Source organism: Mauremys mutica, chromosome 6, assembly GCF_020497125.1.
Source record: "Mauremys mutica isolate MM-2020 ecotype Southern chromosome 6, ASM2049712v1, whole genome shotgun sequence".
NCBI lineage: Eukaryota > Metazoa > Chordata > Testudines > Geoemydidae > Mauremys > Mauremys mutica.
This window is the reverse complement of record NC_059077.1, coordinates 101080350-101099133: the sequence shown is the minus strand read 5'-3', so window position 1 is coordinate 101099133 and position 18784 is coordinate 101080350. Positions and strand designations below refer to the sequence as shown.

Below are 18784 nucleotides of genomic sequence, written 5' to 3'. Positions count from 1 at the left end.
AAGGAAGGAATGAGTGCAGCAGAATATGAACCCTGGACTTCAGAAAAGCAATCTTTGACTCCTTCAGGGATGGGCAGGGTCCCCTGGGAGGCTAACATGAGAGGGAAAGGAGTCCAGGAGAGCTGGCTGTATTTTAAAGAAGTCTTATTGAGGGTGCAGGAACAAACCGTCCTGCTGTGCAGAAAGAATAGCAAATATAGCAGCTTGGCTTACCAGAGAAATCTTGGGTGAGCTTAAACACAAAAAGGAAGCTTACAAGAAGTAGAAACTTGGACAGATGACTAGGGAGGAGAATAAAAATATTGCTCAAGCATGCAGGGTGTAAGCAGGAAGGCTAAAGCACAATTGGAGTTGCAGCTAGCAAGGGATGTGAAGGGTAACAAGAAGAGTTTCTGAAGGCATGTTAACAAGAAGAAAGTCAGGGAAAGTGTGGGACCTGTTTTGTTCAACATCTTCCTTAATGATCTGGATGATGGGATGGATTGCACCTTCAGCAAGTTTGCGGATGACACTAAGCTGGGGGGAGAGGTAGATACACTGGAGGGTAGGGATAGGGTCCACAGTGACCAAAACAAATTGGAGGATTTGGCCAAAAGAAATCTGATGAGGTACAACAAGGACAAGTGCAGAGTCCTGTACTGAGGATGGAAGAATCCCATGCACTGCTACAGGCTGGGGACCAACTGGCTAAGTGGCAGTTCTGCAGAAAAGGACCTGGGGATTACAATGGACGAGATGCTGGATATGAGTCAACAGTGTGCCCTCGTTGTCAAGAAGGCTAACTGCATATTGGGCTGCATTAGTAGGAGCATTGCCAGCAGATCGAGGGAAGTGATTTTCCCCCTCTATTCGGCACCGGTGAGGCCACATCTGGAGTATTGCGTCCAGTTTTGGTCCCCCCACTACAGAAGAGATGTGGACAAATTGGAGAGAATCCAGCGGAGGTCAAGGAAAATGATTAGGGGGCTGGGGCATATGACTTACGAGGAGAGGCTGAGAGAACTGGGCTTGTTTATTCTGCAGCGGAGAAGAGTGAGGGGGGATTTAATAGCAACTTCAACTACCTGAAGGGGGGTTCCAAAGAAGATGGAACTAGGCTGTTCTCAGTGGTGGCAGATGACAGAACAAGGAGCAATGGTCTCAAGTTTCAGTGGGGGTGGTCTAGATTGGATATTAGGAAAAACTATTTCACTAGGAGGGTGGTGAAGCACTGGAATGGGTTACCTAGGGAGGTGGTGGAATCTCCATCCTTAGAGGTTTTTAAGGCCCGGCTTGACAAAGCCGTAGCTGGGATGATTTAGTTGGGATTGGTCCTGCTTTGAATAGGGGTTTGGACTAGATGACCTCCTGAGGTCTTTTCCAACCCTAATCTTCTATGATGCATATGATCCAAGGCAAAATGGCTTCCTCTGCCTGCATCAAGGATGTTTCCATCACAGAGAGTGACAAGATCCTCGCTCTGTACATTTAGAAAATAATATTATTTTGATTTGTTTTTTAAAAGGGAATCCTGTTTTAGTGTCTCCTTGTTGTAACACCTAGTTTTGTATGCAAGGTAGCATGGTCTAGTGGAAAGAGCCCTGGTCTGGGAGCCAGGGAACTTGGTTTCTGTTCCTGTCTTTGTTACTGACCTGCTGTGTTACCTTAGGGAAGTCATTGCCCATCTCTGTGCCTCAGTTTCACTTCACACTGTTTGACTGTCTTGACTATTTAGATTAAAAGCTCTTTGGGGCAGGGACTGTCTTTTACTATGTGTTTGTACAGTGTCTAACACGAAAGGGACCAGATCTTGCTTGAGGCATCTAAGCACTGCTGCAATACAAGTAGTTAATAATAAATAATAATGGTTCTGAGGCAGAAGATGTTGAATTCTCCTGGGCACCCTTCAAGTTCTTATTTCTTCCAGGACGTTTCTTATTTAAATTGGCCCATTTTATTTGAAGATTTTCTTCTTTACTTGCATCTTTAGGTTACCTTGTGTTTATATCTAAGGTTGCTAGGAGGTAATTTTTACCTCTCAATTATTAATACAAATAGACAAACAAAAAAATTCCATTCATGTTGGTATTGGCCTTGTTGCTGCTGCCTGTTGAAGTTTCATTCTTATTCTTTTTCTTTGGGACACCCCTCAAGCTACTTACTCTCTGGGACTCCTAGCAAAATGCACCGGGGAAAAACAAACCCTACAGTGGTATGAACAAAAACAAAACAAAAAACCTCCACCCCTTGTTTCCCGCCTTGTGTTTATTGCTCTTTAGAATTACCAATGCTACATAAATCTCTACTGCCTAAGGGCTATATTGCAGAAGAGAGGAATTTAAAGGGAAAATATAGAGTACTAGTAATATTTGTTACTTTAATGCAACGTTTTAATCAGTCGTAGATCATTCAGTCTTCATTTTTTTACTTTTTTGAGTTTTACATGGATTTTCCAGTTTCCCTTCGGGAAGAGTCTAGTTCTAAGAGATATGTGTGTGATTCTGTGTGTATACAGACTTAATAAATCTAGGGTTGTCAGGATAGATCTCCATAGATGATTCTCTGAGACAGGTGAAATTGATGGCCTTTTAATTTAGGTACTGTGTGGAGTTAGAAATATTGCATACCCTCTGTTGGACTCCATTGCAGTTACATGTAATACATTTGAGAAATTCAAATTTGTAGTGGACATGTGATGATGTCGTGATGATGTGATAATGTTCAATGCAAAACGTTCATAATTATAGGAGAAAAAATTACTATCAAAAGAAAACGTTTGCACTACTACCAACACAGGATACTTGTATGTATTAATATTTCAATGATACAACTGAGTATACTGAGACAATTGGAAAATTTTATATGTAACCTTCAGTAGCAGAATGGATACACTTAATTTCTAGATCAGCTTCATGTGAGAGGACAATGTACAGATTGGACAGTATAGCAAATGACTTCCATAACATAACATTTTATGAATTATTTACATCACTTCTGTGTACCCTACATCCTGAAATAATTAAAGAATCTAATGAAAAGTCATGTGAAAGAGAGCAGATATCTTTTGTTTTGTTTTTTTGTTTGATTCATTTTTTTTCTTTGTATGGAGAGAGGGAGGGATATATGTGTGTGTGTGAGAGAGAGAGAGAGAGACTGGAAATGTTATTTGTTAAATATGTATATGTACATTTGAGTTTCATATAAGAAATGTGCATAAAATCAGTAATACAATTAGAAAAATCACTGTGTAGGAGAACAGATGAATATAACTAAAGTATTATTGGTGGGGTTTTTTTTTGTTCGCTTCCATTTATTTTTATTTTGTACTGGAAAAAACTTTAAATATAAGTTGGAGAAAAAGTCCACTCTGCTTCTCTCAGAGCTCTAATTTCTGATGTTCTGCAGACTCGGAGACACTACAGCATCAGTGACTTTCTGTTCAGATTTAAAAGTTGAGTTTATAGTCATCAGGGGCAGAGACAATTAAATTTTTGGAAAACAGTTATACTACTTTTTAAAAAAATGTACAGTTGCGTGGCATTTTGCATGTTTTTTGTGATGGCTAAAAATTATTTCATTTAAGGGTAAGCATTCAGTGATGATAACTACAGTAGGATCTGTTTTGGTAAGTTTTATTAAGATCAAACAGTCCACTGCTCCTGATGCTAATGTGCTAATTTATGTACTGTCATGTTCGAAGACTGACTCCTAACATCAAAGAATTAAGTTATCTGCTCCCACCTCCTTCCTCCTAAGTACTGGTACATTGCATTAAATTCATAGTGGATGAAAATGCAAATTAATTTAAACACCTGTAGTTTGTTTCTTTGTTAACATTAAATATTTACAGAGAATTATGATAACCTACAGCACCGTAGGGCTTGTTGAGCTGTGTTCTCTCCCAGCTAATAGAAAAATGAAATTTAAGGTAAAAAGTAATTTTCTAAATATGTTTCATACCTCGTTTTGTTAAACAGCAAGTTAACATGACATTTTCCTGCCTTTACTAGTTGATTTAACAGAATCTAAACAGCAGTAGTACTTCCCAGTAAATAATTTGGCATTATCAGGGAAGAAATCAATACTGTATTGCATTTAGCTAAAAATTTGCCATGTGAAAAGAAAACTAGAATAAATTGTGGGACAAATGTGCTCTCAGACATTGGACAAATTGCTCAACCAGGTAAGAATATATTTCTTCTTTGTTTGCACACTTGTCTGGAGGATTCTCGAATCATACTGTATATAAAGCTACCCCTTTGATTCTCCTCAGCTAAACTAAACAGTGGTAACAGATTCCTTTTGGTTTTGGTTGGAGAAAATCCATTTCTAGACCACCCAGTTAGCTGCCTTTGGAATTTAGACCGCATGTAAACCTTCAGGAATTTTCCTAGGTCTTGTTGCTTTTTTCTTTCCAATTCTTGAGGGGCAAACTGTCCAAATCTTAATGGACAATTTTTCTGTTATGTTGTATTTGAACAAGTGAGAGTTGAGTTAATGTGAAGTGTCTGTTGCAAAGTGATTCTTGTGTGGAAATAGTCATTTCTGGCATCTCCACAATCACAATTTACATTGTAGGAGTGGATGAAATCTGGGTAATTGTTCTCACCTATGGAATGCTATGAAGATACCTGAAACAGAAGATTAACCTATGTCTCTTCAACTGTTGTGGTGTTCAGCTGTGTGTATCTCTTTGCTATTTTCCTCATGGATCTGTAGCAGAGCAGGTCAATCTTTAAGGAACATTGCCAGCATTTTCTGTTCTACGAAATTAGCTTTTTCCTACACCCTTTTCTTATACAAGGTTTTTCACAGGGAGAAGAAATAAAATGCAAAACCAGCCACACAGGCAAAGACAGTTGTTCATTTACTTAATTGTGTGTGTGTGTTAGCAACTCTTTATTGAACCTTTTCCAGATTGGGTTCCTATTTCCACCTTGCTCTGGTTCCTGAGTAATGTTCCCTCTACCTTTTTCCTTGTGGTGTGTGGAATGAGCAGATGTGAGAATGCAAAAAGGAAAAGAGTATACAAAGCAATATCAAGGTAGAGCACTCCTTGAAGTCTACTAGGGACTTTGGCATTTAGATATAATTTACCAGGGAAACACTTAAGTGCTGCTGGGATAGGTGCTATAGAGAGCCCTCGGTTAAATAGATATACCTATTGCTAAAGAATGAGACATAGGTTTTGTCTGCACTGGCAAGTTTCTGCACAGTAAAGCAGCTTTCTGTGCTGTAACTCCCGAGGTGTACACATTGCCAAGCCACTCAGTGCGCAGAAATTGCGCAGTTGCCGCGCTGTAAAAAATCCATCCTGACGAGAGGCGTACAGCTTTCTGTGCTAGAGGTACAGCACTGCGGTGCCAGTCTAGACATCCTGGTCGATTACAGCATTGCGATTGGCCTCTGGGAGGTGTCCCACAATGCCTGTTCTCGCCTCTCTGGTTATCGATTTGAACTCTACTGCCCTGCCCTCAGGTGACCAACCATCATCCCCACCCTGTAAATTCCTTTGGAATTTTGAAAGTCCCTTTCTGTTTGCTTGGTGATGCATGCAGTGGTCTCAGTGCATCTTTCCTAGTGGCCATGCCTGCTCCATGAACCAGGCGATTGCCCATTTGGAGTAGTGACGAGCTGCTGGACCGTATCAGCATTTGGGGAGAGGAGACTGTCCAGTCCCAGCTGTGCTCCAGCCGTGGGAATTATGAAACTTATGAACAGATCTCACAATGCATGACAGAAAGGGGCCATGACCGGGACACTCTGCAGCGCAGGGTCAAAGTGAAGGAGCTGCGGAACACCCACCACAAGGCACGGGAGGCAAACCACTGCTCCAGTGCTGCACCCAAAGCTGCCAGCTCTACAGAGAGTTGGATGTGATACTCAGTGGCAACCCCACCTCCACTGCAAAGGCCACTGTGGATACTTTGGTGGCTTGCATGCCAGTCGAGAGTGGACTGAGCCCGGAGGAGGAAATCTTGGACGAGGATGTGGAGGGGGAGGGAGACCCAGCGGCAGAGGCCTCCTCAGAGGTCAGAGATGCAGTCACCCAGGAGCTCTTTTCTACCCTGGAGGAGGCTAGCCAGTCACAGCTGTCGGAGCTTGGTGAAGTGCAAACAGGAGAGGAGGCCCCTGGTAAGTGGATTTGATTATGGTAATTGCTGAAGCGAGTTGTTGGGGGCAGGAGGTTTGCAGAAAGCAGGCATGTGTCTATATAATGCATGTACCTTCACATGCTTAGTCTGAGCGGCGGAACAGGGTGTTGATTGACTCTTTCACTTCATAAGAATCTGCCATAGATCTCCAGGAAACTATCATGGAGATACTGGGCAATCCATTGCCACAGGTTCTTTGGCAGAGCTACTTTGTTTCTTACCCTATTAAGGGTAATTTTCCCGTGCCACTCTGCCATCACGGAGGGGGACGGACGTACGACCATTGCTGCACACAGGCGAGCTGCATAAGGCCAGGGCGGAAGCCGCAGTCTTGGAGAAGACCCTCCCTTGATTCCCTGCTCACCCTCAGCAGCGAGATATCTTCCATAATGAACACAGCCTGTGGAAAATGTGGGGACAGGAATGATGATCAGGCCCCCCCTACAATGCTGGTTCTCCCCAAGAGCCATGTGCCCAGTGTACAGCAGTGTCCAGGAAAACTGATTTCCCCTGCCCCTGTGGCTACTCACCTTTTGGGGGGTCTTGTAGCTCATGTGTGCTTGCCTGGGGTCAGCCATTTAGTGACAGATATGTGAATAGTAGCTGTGTTTTAAATCATTGAATCAGTGGTCTGTGTGTTGCAAGCGATACTTCTGTAAAATGTTGCCTTTCGGCTTCACAGGGATGACCTTGGGAGCCCAGCCTCCCTCTTTATCATTGGCTGAACGGCTGCGCAGAATTCGAAAGCTGCCACGAAGAACTGAGGAGGACTTTCTGCGTGAGGTTATGATGCACTCCGTGGCTGAAAAACAGGAATTGAAGGAGTGGTGGGACAGAGAGAAGAAGGATGGAAAGGAGAACGTGGGAAGCCAGAATGAAGCCACGGAGCGGCTTTTAAAGGTTATGGAATGCCAAGCGGACACTCTCCAGACGATACTAGCACTGGAAACTGAGCAGCCTTACACCTGCTCTCCCCTGCAGCCGCTGTTGCAAAACTCTTTCCTATGCTCCCCCCAGACACTGCCAACACACTCTTATCAACCTCCTGGTTCCAGTCTGTACCCGCGGCATTCCACTCCTCCCCTGTCTCAATCCAGCCCTGCGGACTCCCAGTACCCACTGCACTCAACACCCGTCCCTCTGCAGTTTAGCCCTGCTGAAGTACAGTATCCACTGCACTGTACTCCAGAGGAGAAGGTTAGATATAATCCCTGGACATACACAAATCTTTAAGCATCCTTGGACCCCACCTTCTCCTGGGACCTTCCCACATCCCCCCTCAGTGCTGATGTGTTTTTTTGTTTGTCTCTCTCCTCCGGTGGTTGTTTTTTAATAAAAGAATTGTGTTGGTTTGAAAGCAATCTTTATTCTATTAATTGAAAGCAAACAGAGCCCTGCAGAGCAACAGGCAATTATCTAAAACCTTCCTATTGCATCATCTGCACTAATCACAATCACCTCCTAGCATTACATGCACTGCACTCCTGAGCATGGCAACAAATATTGGTGGCTTTCAGCTTCAAATTGCTGCCTTAAGACATCCTTGATGCTTATGGCCCCGCACTGCGCCCCTCTAATAACCCTGGTCTCTGGCTGTTCAAATTCAACCTCCAGGTGCTGAGCCTCAGCGATCTAGCTCTGAGTGAAGCTTTCACCCTTCCCTTCACAAATATTATGGAGCATATCACGTGACTATAAGCATAGGAATATTGTCATTGGCCAGGTCCAGTTTCCCATATAGGCATCGCCAGCGGGCCTTTAAATGGCCAAAACCACACTGTGGTCAGCACCTTCATGAATGCCAGAAGCAATGTTGTGTCGTAGTTACTATGCATAGCGAGATCAATGTCTCACTCCTCTTGCCTTTGTAGTTTAAGGAATAACTCCACTGCCACTTGTGACATGTTAGTCAGAGCGAGCAGCATACTGGTCAACAAGTAGGGATCCATTCCTGCAGCCCAAAGAGGCAGAGCGCTCAGTACACAAACTGTTGAAAGATGGTGCCAAATGTGGACGGAAGCACTGGGATTGCTGGGATGCAAAGCAATGCATCATGGGGCATTGGGACAGGACCCAGGATGTCCCACGACCCCCTCCGCCTTCCCACAACTCTCAGTGGCAGAAGAGGAAGAGATGCTCTGTGGGATAGCTGCCCAGAGTGCACCTCTCCGAATACTGCTGCAAGTGCCACAAGTGTGAACACATTATTGTGCAGGCAGCTGACAGTGTGAACAGACAACAGCGGTTTCCGTTCAGCACTCTCTGAGCAACGTTGTAACTGCTGGCGCTGTAATGCTGCCAGTGTAGACATATGCTTAGTGATTGGTATTATATGGTTGCATCTCAGCTGAGTAGTTGATTTCAGAGTCAGTTTCTGTTGTTGGAGAGGAATTGTTGTCATGGAGTCTTGTCTGGTGTAATTTTATTTACGTGCGGTACACGTTTTTATTTTCTCTATATATGTGAGGTCTTATTCTTAAACCAAGAAAGGATTTGCCAGTTTGCTTTGGTCCAGGTCATTCACCTAGATAAACTAGCAGGAACAGCTGTCTGTCTTTTAGTTGCTATGCCTCCAGATCTCCATCCATCCTCCCACTGTCACAGAACCTTCTCCTGGCTAAGTTATCACTCTCCAGCCAGGAACCAGAAGAACAGCATCAGATTTGCTCTCTGAAGATTCATCTCGCTTTCTGCTACTGACCTGTTAGAGCAGGGATTCTCAAATTTCATTGCACCGCAACCCCCTTCTGACAACAAAAATTACTACACAACCCCAAGAGTGGGGATCGAATCCTGAGCCCGCCTGAGACCCATTGCCCTGGGCAGGGGCAAAGCCAAAGCCCGAGTCTCACCACTCCGGATGGGTAGGGGGCAAAGCCCAAGGGCTTCAGCCTCAGGCAGGGGGCCTGTAACCTGAGTCCCGCTGCCCAGGGCTGAAGCCCTTGGGCTTCAGCTTCAGCCCTGCATGGTGGAGCTCAGGCTTCAGACCCGGGCCCCAGCAAGTCTAAGCCAGCCCTGGGGACCCCATTAAAACAGGTTCACGACCCACTTTGGGGTCCCGACCCACAGTTTGAGAACTGCTGTGTTAGAATAACAAAAACAGTCAGTAACTAAATGGAACATTTGAACACTGGATGCAGTTAGAGTTCCTCCAGTTTGAACAATTCTCCTGGTTTCTCAGAGATTGCTGACTTTTAAGGCATGGAACACAGAATTAATAGAATCATTCAGAAACTTGGAAATTTTCAAGGGTGCTCACAGTGTGTAGAATTTATGTAAATGAATGTGTAACAGGCAGCAATCTGCCAGAGAGAGGACTTTTCAGGAGCCTCTTATTATGTTCTCTAAGGAATGAAGGAAAAACTGGTGATCTTCACGATACTAGTGGAGTCACCCTCTCTGTAGATACTGCTATATCATCCCTGCCAGAGATTATTTGTCCCTCTGACTCCTAACAATATTTCTGAAGAACGAATGTTTTTTCTTTGGAATACATAAAATTGCATCTGTTGCCTAGTAGCCTCTCAAAATACAAAAGGGAGAAGAGCCCTGAAGCCCACAACAAGGTCTCTTCACCTTTCTCTCTCTTATTTCAAATGGACACTGTATTGTACTGTCAATGTACTTTTCAGGAACAAAATATAAACATTTCCAGGAAAGGATACTTAATGTTTTTTTTCCGTCAAATACTGTTGCCTTTCTCCGTGGTATGAGAATCCCTTTATTTAAATGGGAAAGCCCAGGAACTAATCCTTCAGTCCATCCCCCATTTCTTTGTGAACACATACATGGAAAGCAAGACTGAAATGCCAAGTGTGTTCTGATCCTAAAATTCAATAGTACTTTGGTAACATACATATTTAAAATATTCCCCTAATATTGCTCACCAAAATAGATCTACAAATTAACTGTACTGGATAACGGACTAGCCAAAAGAAGGCTTATACACTGTAGAAAGTGTCTGAGTCTGAAATTCATGCTCAGTCTTTAATTAGATAAATATGCTGAAATTGACACAGCCTACCTGGAATGCAGTTAGAAAACCTTTGACAATGAGTAGAGTCCATATTCTCAAAGTGCTACTGCTATTGGATTTGGATTAGGGCTGTCGATTAATTGCAGTTAATGAACATGATTAACTAAAAAAAAAATGTATTGTGATTAAAAAAAATTAATCATGATTAATCACACTGTTAAACAATAGAATACCAATTGAAGTGTATTAAATATTTTTGGATGTTTTTCTACATTTTCAAATATATCGATTTCAATTTCAACACAGAATACAAAGTGTACAGTGCTCACTTTATATTATTTTTTATTACAAATATTTGCATTGTAAAATTATAAAGAAAAGAAACAGTATTTTTCAATTCACCTCATACAAGTGCTATAGTGCAAACTCTTTATCATGCAAACTTACAAATGTAGATTTTTGTTACATAACTGCACTCAAAAACAAAACAATATAAAACTTTAGAGCCTACAAGTCTGCTCAGTCCTACTTCTTGTTCAGCCAATCGTTTAAGAGAAACAAGTTTGTTTACATTTGCAGGAGATAATGCTGCCCACTTCTTAATTACAATGTCACCAGAAAGTGAGAACAGGCGTTCGCATGGCACTGTTGTAGCTGGCGTCGCAACATATTTATATGCCAGATGTGCTAAAGATTCATATGTCCCTTCATGCTTCAACACCATTCTCTGGTTTTAAATTGTTTTATTTTTGAATGCAGGGTTTTTTTGTACACAACTCTACATTTGTAAGTTCAACTTTCATGATAAAGAGATTGCACTACAGTACTTGTATTAGGTGAATTGAAAAATACTATTTCTTTTGTTTTTTACAGTGCAAATATTTGTAATAAAAATAAATATAAAGTGAGCACTATACACTTTGAATTCTGTGTTGTAATTGAAAGCAATATATTTGAAAATGTAGAAAAATCCAAAAAATATTTAAATACATGATATTCTAATATTGTTTAACAGATTAATTTTTTTAATAGCTCAACAGCCCTAATTTGGATCATTCCTGTTGGAATGACGTTTTACCTCTATATCTGTTTGGTTCAACTTTAAATTATCAGTTTAAAATCTTATATAACAAACTAACTGTCAGTATCTTTACATCTCTGAATCTCTGTTGACAGGAGTGATGCAGAAACAAAATCTTTTTTGGCTTGCACATTTAAAGATATAAGAATTTGGGTTTTCCACACTCTTTCCCCCTTTTTTTCCCATTTTAAGTTTTCATCTTTCCCTTTCTCCAGACTCTTCATTTCCCCCCCTTCTCATTTTTCTTTCACTTCTTTGAAGAGACTGTTGATATCAAATACTTTATTCAATATAACATTAAACTTTCTCCAAATTCAAGAATCATTGCCTTGGATTTTACAATAGAAAGTATTCTGCATGATAAAGTAAGAATTTTCACCAGGAAAAACAAATTTTAAAAGCCCACTTGTTAAGGAACATTTATCTTTTAAGAAAAATTAAAGTATTTTCAACCTGTGATATACAAACTGACTTAGCTTTGGTGATGGTCAATCTCTCTTGATATCGTTTAACCATTAGACAAGCCAGCCACAAAATGATTCCTGGAATGCATAAATTCAATTAAACAGTATGTTATGCTTTTAATATTCAAATGCTTCTCCTGTCAGTGGAACTACATAAGAATCTTCAAAGATATCCTGGAATGGGGGCAATCAGACATGTAAGAAAACACAGTAGGCCTGATTCTTGGAAAAAATGGAAATGGAGATGTCCCTCATTTTTGAGACACCCCCTTTCTGGTGCAGGTTGAAGCTGCAAATGATCAGCCCTAACATTATACCACTGGTGAAGGAATTCATGTCATTGGATGGAGCTCTGCTGTTTTCAGAACCCTTTGGGCAGCAGTGAAACTGGCAAGTTTCATTTTGGTGAATTTTGGGAAAGTTGTGAGCAACAGCAGAGGCAGGTGGGCACTGATGCTATTTACTGGAGTAGGGTACGCAAGAGTACAGGCTGGGAAAATTAAGAGTGATAGAAGCACCCTGGTTGCAGGAGCCAGAAAGCTCAGTGCAGTAGTGTAGAGCCAGGAGGTTGGTGAGGCGTAAAGTAGCAGAGAACCCTCACACAGCTAGCAGCCAGGAAGCGTACGGATACACGCAAAGTTGGGTGAGGGAGACTTCAAATTGGGAGAAGAAAGGAATGACCAGAAATATTTGGGAGGAGGTTGAGAACATGATGCAGGGAAAGGGAAAGAGAGAGAGTGGTCTACATAAAGCATAGAAAGAAAAGAGGAAACAGACACTGAAGACAGCTCAGAAAAAGATGCACCATGTTCTGTTATGGTGGGGCGGGGGGAAGAAGTAGAAGTGGAGTAAAAACTAGAAGGAAGATATAACAAACACAAAGGGATGAAGTAAAAAGAGTGGTTGAATAGTATTCAACAAATGTATTATTTGATTAATTTTACTGGTTGATCAAATAATTTTAAATTGGTATTTTTCTCTGGTATCCATGCAGCTCTTTGGCTAGTCAAATACTAATAATCAGGAAAGAAATCACTAAATTAATGCTGATGGAATTATTAGATTAATACAAATGGAATTAATCAAATGTGAGAGATGATTACATTAGTTATTTGATTCAGCACTAGTAGTAGGGTAACCAGATAGCAAGTGTAAAAAATTGGGACGGGGTGAGGGGTAATAGGAGCCCATATAAAAAAAAAGCCCCAAATATTGGGACTGTCCCTATAAAATTGGGACATCTGGTCACCCTAACTAGTAGTAAATTACTTAATATGCTATGTGTTATTGTTTAAATTGCCAATGTGTTACAACTAAATACAGTATGAAATAAACAGTATGCAAGTAATTTATTTCTTTAGTGGTTAATTATGGCATTATCCCTGGTTCAGAGTAAGGAGCAGAACATTGTTGCATTGCTTTAGGAGAAGTCTGAACGGGAGGTTGTGACTCCATGAGCCTCCCTGAGTCACAATCGCCATCCTGGTTCCACTGCTGTTCCATGGAGGAGTAATCTGTGCTGAGTATAGAGTAGGTGGAGCATATGTTCTTTGGCATGCTGGCACATCTTCACTTACCAGCATGTTGGGCAATCTCTGCTTCTCCTGCCCACCTGTGTGAGGTGGTGGTTGGGGGAACATAATGGCTTTAAAGAACCCACTTCTGCTCCTGTACTGCTCCCCAGGATGTCACAATTTGGCCCTGTAATTGCTGGGGATTTGGCTTTCGGTTGTGTGGTGACAGGTATTTTCCACTTTGTTTGTTAGGTTTAGTTTTCAGGCTAGTAGGTTTTGTGTAAATTTCAAGGCCCTAAATATGGTACTATTACTGGTTTTATGTTTATGTTTAGGTCTGAACGCTCAGCATAAATGTTCTCTGTTTCTTTCATGTCTTTGACATGAGCTGTGATTCAGTGTTAAATGTACACTGTCTGGTTAAAAATCATATTTTAAAAATATTCCTTACCCATGCTACCAGTAATAGCCTTGGATAATTCAAAACAATCTTAATTTATTTTTCACCTGTAGGTACTCATTGCTTACCATATACATTTATTACAGTTTCAACAATGAAAATAAATAAGCCAGTTTTACTTTAGTTTCCAATCAGTTTCATTGTCTGGCTCTTAAGCACTACCTCAGTATTGTCGGGTCTGCAGGAAAAGGTTTAAATCCAAACAAAATTTAACCTTAATTAAAAAACAGACAAAACCAATGAAAATATTTCTTCTAACATTAGGTTTTATAATTTTTTATATATACAATGTGAACTTTTTAGGGATGGTTACTATAATAAATTAGGTTTCTGAATGAAAATGAGAAGTATTAGCCTTCAGTTATCATCTGGGAGGCTGTAAAATAAATATTTTAAGAGACTAAAAACTGCAAAAATTAGCAGGGAACCCTGGGTTTCTTCTAACAGCTGTAAGGTTTTATTATATACAGTATTGTCTTTACACAATAGTGTCTTAATTGCTTTGAGCTGCAAATTCCATTAGACTTACTACTTTCACAATATGACTGATTTGTATCATAGTATTTTTTAGTATTTAATAGTTGTTTCTCATTATTTTCATGAATTGTGGAGAGGAGACAATTTCATTTCTTGGCTAGATTTCAGATATGCTAAAAATGCAAGTGCTAATGTAGTCCATTTTATTCTTAATTCCTAACCAAAAATATCAATTCTGGAAACCATTTCATCTTCTGAGACTAGACCAAATCATTTCTGTTTGATTCTGTATTTCATGGGCTCTTGTGTCCAGTAGCAACAACATATTCAGTTCCCAATTCCCTGCCCTCCCTTTCCCTTACTTTAATATGTTATACAGTGCTACAATTCATAGTATGATTTAAATAGTGATATAGTAACAAGAATGAGGTAAAACCACATATGATTGAAAGATGCATGAAAAAATTTAAGCCTTTAACAATGAAAGCAAATGCATATTCTACTACAGACTTTGTCTTTTTAATGAATTTTCATTTTTGTTAAACAGAGGGCATCAGGACAACAACAGGAGATTAACAACCTGGTACAGAGAAAAATTGCTGTAGATGAGGAAAATGCTCTCTTGAAGAATGAATTCAGTAATTTGCAGCAGAAATTTAAAGATAAAAGTCAAGAACTTAAGGTATATTGACTTGTACATAGTTGTATAGGACCATAGCTTTGAAGTACTTCTTTAAGCAATGTCAGTCTTTGTGGCACAGAAAGTGACAAGCTTGGAGGAAAAATTGCCTTAGGCCTTGCTATACCTTACAGTTCTCTCACACACCAACTCTGAGAAAGATGCTTTAAAGCTAAGAATCCAAGCTTTATAACTTTCAGATAAATAGTTAATGATGGAAATGGAGCAAAGAAAGTAGGAGTGTGAAGATGTGGCTTCTTGTAATTAGATTCTGATGGGACTGGCATTATTAATTGATAAAGCCGAGGTCTGGGAGGATATGTCTGTGTGGGTCTCAAAAATAGCTGGGGACAGCATCAAAGGCAGCTTGATCAATTAATGGGCTCTTTGCAAATGTGTACTCATCAAAGCTGTCATCCAGCTAAAAAATATGACCCTTCCACCTGCATGAAGGAGGCCAATAAAAGTACACAGGTGACCTTGGCCATCAAATATAGAAGAAGCTGCTGTGAGGGTAAAACTGCACAGTTTATATTTGCTGATTAGTTCTCACTTTTTTTTGTTTATCGGCCCTTGTGGTACTGTTCTACAGGACACTAAGGAGTGTGCACAGAAGAAAGAAGAGCAAAACAGACTGGTTATAAAAAATCTGGAGGAGGAAAATGAGGGATTAAATGCACGCTGCGCTGACCTGCTAAATGACCTGGAGAAACTGAGGAAGCAGGAGGCACAATGGAGAATAGAAAAATCTGGTATTGATGCCAAAATAAAGGTATGAGATGGAATGGACTACTGGATATTATTTCAAAACTAACTTCTCCCAGGCACTTGCACTACATGTTATTTTCTTTAAATAACAAGTTATATATTCAAATCTACCAGTGGGGACTGACATTCATTTACATTCCTTCACTTAAGACCCACAGCTTTTTAAAAATTGATGTTACCAAGCAGGAAACTGACTTCAAATAATCATCCTAAAATGTAATCATTAAAAGATAAGATATTGGAGTCTGAGATAAAAGGTAATTCTTTAAAAACAGCTTTTAAAATCTTCTCATTAAAGATTTTTTTTCTCAATTACAATTTAATTTTATATCATTTAATTGTAGTGGACTTGATATTTGTTATTTTGTAAGATGGTTTTAAGAACTTTTCAACTATAGTTTTGAATAAATTTCATCTTAGCCTCCAGAGGGCTCCACTCTTCGTGAAAGGTTTTTTCACTGCATATCATATTTAAAAAGTTACAGTCACTGTTTGATAAATGTGTTGATGCTTTTTCATTTCATTCGGATGCCATTTTTACAATTCCTACAGAATGTCACACTGTGCTGAATTGTGTATTACTTCCAGTTTTTAATTCTTTACCAGTCTTTCTCATGAAAACTGGCATGTCTTTCTAAAATATTTCTAAGTAATAAGTCACAAACGCTAATATCAAATCATTTGTTAGTCTTTGTATGTGTATTTATATAAAGTTTATGTATTTTTGTATTATTTAGTCTAAGGTGCATTGAATACATGTTTTTTTTATAAAATGCATCATCTGCTGGTATATTGTATGTCATAAACAGCACAACTTTGGCTTGCACAGAAATGTTGTTTAATCTTTTTGATGGCAATTTAGTGGTAATGCAGTGTAGAACATTGTAGGGTCCTTTGATCCCAGGGTGAGAGGGACATGGAATGCTGCAGAAGCAATCCACTGAATCCTGTGCTCTTTACTGACACCCATGGCTGTTTTAGGCATGGTACTGAAAAGCTTTCAGAGCATTTCATCCCTCATAAAACAGAAGATGAGTTACTGAAATCCAAGGCCCATGGTTGTCTGGAAGGTTTGTATCCATTACCAGGACTCTATGAAGGGCTTGGAGATCCTCAAAGGGGAAACTTCGCTGATAACTGTATGTATTAGAATGATTTAATTAATGTTCAGGTTGTCAGCTATGTTGTTGCAGCATCTCTGATAAATTGTTGCAAATACACCTCTTCCTCGATATAATGCTGCCCTCGGGAGCCAAAAAATTGTACTGCATTATAGGTGAAACCGCGTTATATCGAACTTGCTTTGATCTGCCAGAGTGCGCAGCCCCGCCCCCCGGAGCGCTGCTTTACCGCATTATATCCGAATTCGTGTTATATCGGGTCGCGTTATATTGAGGTAGAGGTCTAATTTAACTCCCCATAATTTCGCATTACACCAATGAAAAGAGTAAATTCAACATTCTTGGGTTGATTTTATGGCAGCTAAAGTATACCATAAAGAGAAGGAGGTTTGTTGTAATGCTGTGAGCACAGGAGTAGGGGCAATCAACCCCAGCTCGAGCACTGACTGCCTCTGTAATGTTGGTCAAGACACTTTACCGCTCTGCTTCAATTTTCCTCATCTCTAAGGTGGGTATAGTAATAAGACTATTGTGAGGATTATTAGTTGATGTTTCTAAAGGGGTTTTTAGAGGAAAGATGTTGTATGTGCACCAAGTAGTGATAGAGTGCTTTAGTTCAGAAAAACCAGATATATTTAAACTGTTATTATGTATACATGGATTTAAGAAACTTTGTTTTACTAAAACAGTTACCTTACTAATGATTGTATTACTTATGTATAAATTAGCTATAAATATTTGCTTGACATTTTAATGGGTTCCAGTGTGAATTAATTTCTTCCTCTGTTCTGTTCTTTCTCCCATGTCCATTACCAGACATTTTCAGGAATATGTATTGGATGCCAGAAATGTTTTTATCAGGGTACTAATAAACAGGATGGGAAATAGTACCCTTACCCCAGAGGACAAATATGAGATTATCAACTTTTACGGTGTTGGTCTGAAAATGATCAGTTCTCCCAGTGTAACGTGTCTCTTAAATGCTTTTAATAATAGTGTTTTTAAAATGGGGAGAAAAAGTAACAGGATTTGTTGTCGTCAGTGTGTTGATCTTAAGTGATTGTAAAAATGGCAACGTAGGGGTCCATATTCATTGTCTTTGAATGATTTCCATATAAAATTGGCTGTGTTTAGAAGTGAAATGTTGTTTTTTCTAAATGCCAGCTATGCTACTGAATCTGGTATCTGGGAGTCAAGCTGTGATCTCTTTGGCTTGTGCATTAGCACTGGTAAAAAAAGATCATTGTTAATAATTTTGTTAACAAGGGATCCAGAAACAGTCCAGCTCGCTCTCTATAGTCCTTTTGAATCCAATTGTTCGGCACCCAGATGGAGAGTAGGATTAAAACTAATAAATGTAAAACATTCTTAAACTTTACTTTTAAAATCTCTTTTGTAGATATTAAATATTTTAGTTCGAAATATCCTAGGCCCTTTGAAGGATAGAAGTGACTACTATTTCTCTTGTTTAGGTAGGTGGGTCTCTCCCCTTTCAATAGGATAAAGCACCAGTTTCTAGCCCTGGAGGGCTTAAAATATCAGGCTTCAAGCAATAACATTTGTATGTATACAAAAGCTGTCAATGTTGTCCGGCTATACCGAAAGAAGGATAGGAGACACTTGATATGGTTTTAATCAGGCTGCAATTTATTATTAGATGTCTGGGACTACCCGGCAGACAAAATGTACAGTACAGATAACCCCATGTTCATTCAATAACCACCCGGAGGGGCTTCCGCCAGCCCCATCCAGGTCCCCCAGCCAACCCATTGCTGGGACCTTACCATCCCCCATCCACCCCAAACAAGGATTAAGGTGGGCTATAAGAAAGGAGGTTGGGTCTCTGTTGTACCAGCATTGGAACACCAAACTCCCCCTTTCTGCTCCTGTAATCATCACCTCCTTTTTAAGTCCTTTATCAAACAGTTTATCTGATCACTGTATACCTTCCCTATTGAATGCCTGCACTGGACATTCACTCCACACTTACATAATGTGTTGCAACATATAGTCTAATTCACTTCACTCCTCACCATAACAGAGCCCTCTCTGAACTTGCTGTAGGGAAGGCAAATAAAAAAAAAAAACTCACTTCACCTACACCCAATCT

General features: G+C 40.1%; 1 protein-coding gene across 5 annotated transcripts in view; it reads left to right on the top strand.

The window, feature by feature from the left end:
* CNTLN (centlein) overlaps window positions 1-18784 on the top strand; it is a 268961-nt gene that overhangs the window by 59307 nt on the left and 190870 nt on the right. For all 5 annotated transcript variants that reach the window (XM_045021860.1, XM_045021859.1, XM_045021864.1 and 2 more), the window contains exons 5-6: window positions 14654-14788; window positions 15378-15557. In XM_045021860.1, the coding sequence (XP_044877795.1) occupies window positions 14654-14788; window positions 15378-15557 (315 nt within the window). The remainder of the gene's footprint in view (window positions 1-14653; window positions 14789-15377; window positions 15558-18784) is intronic.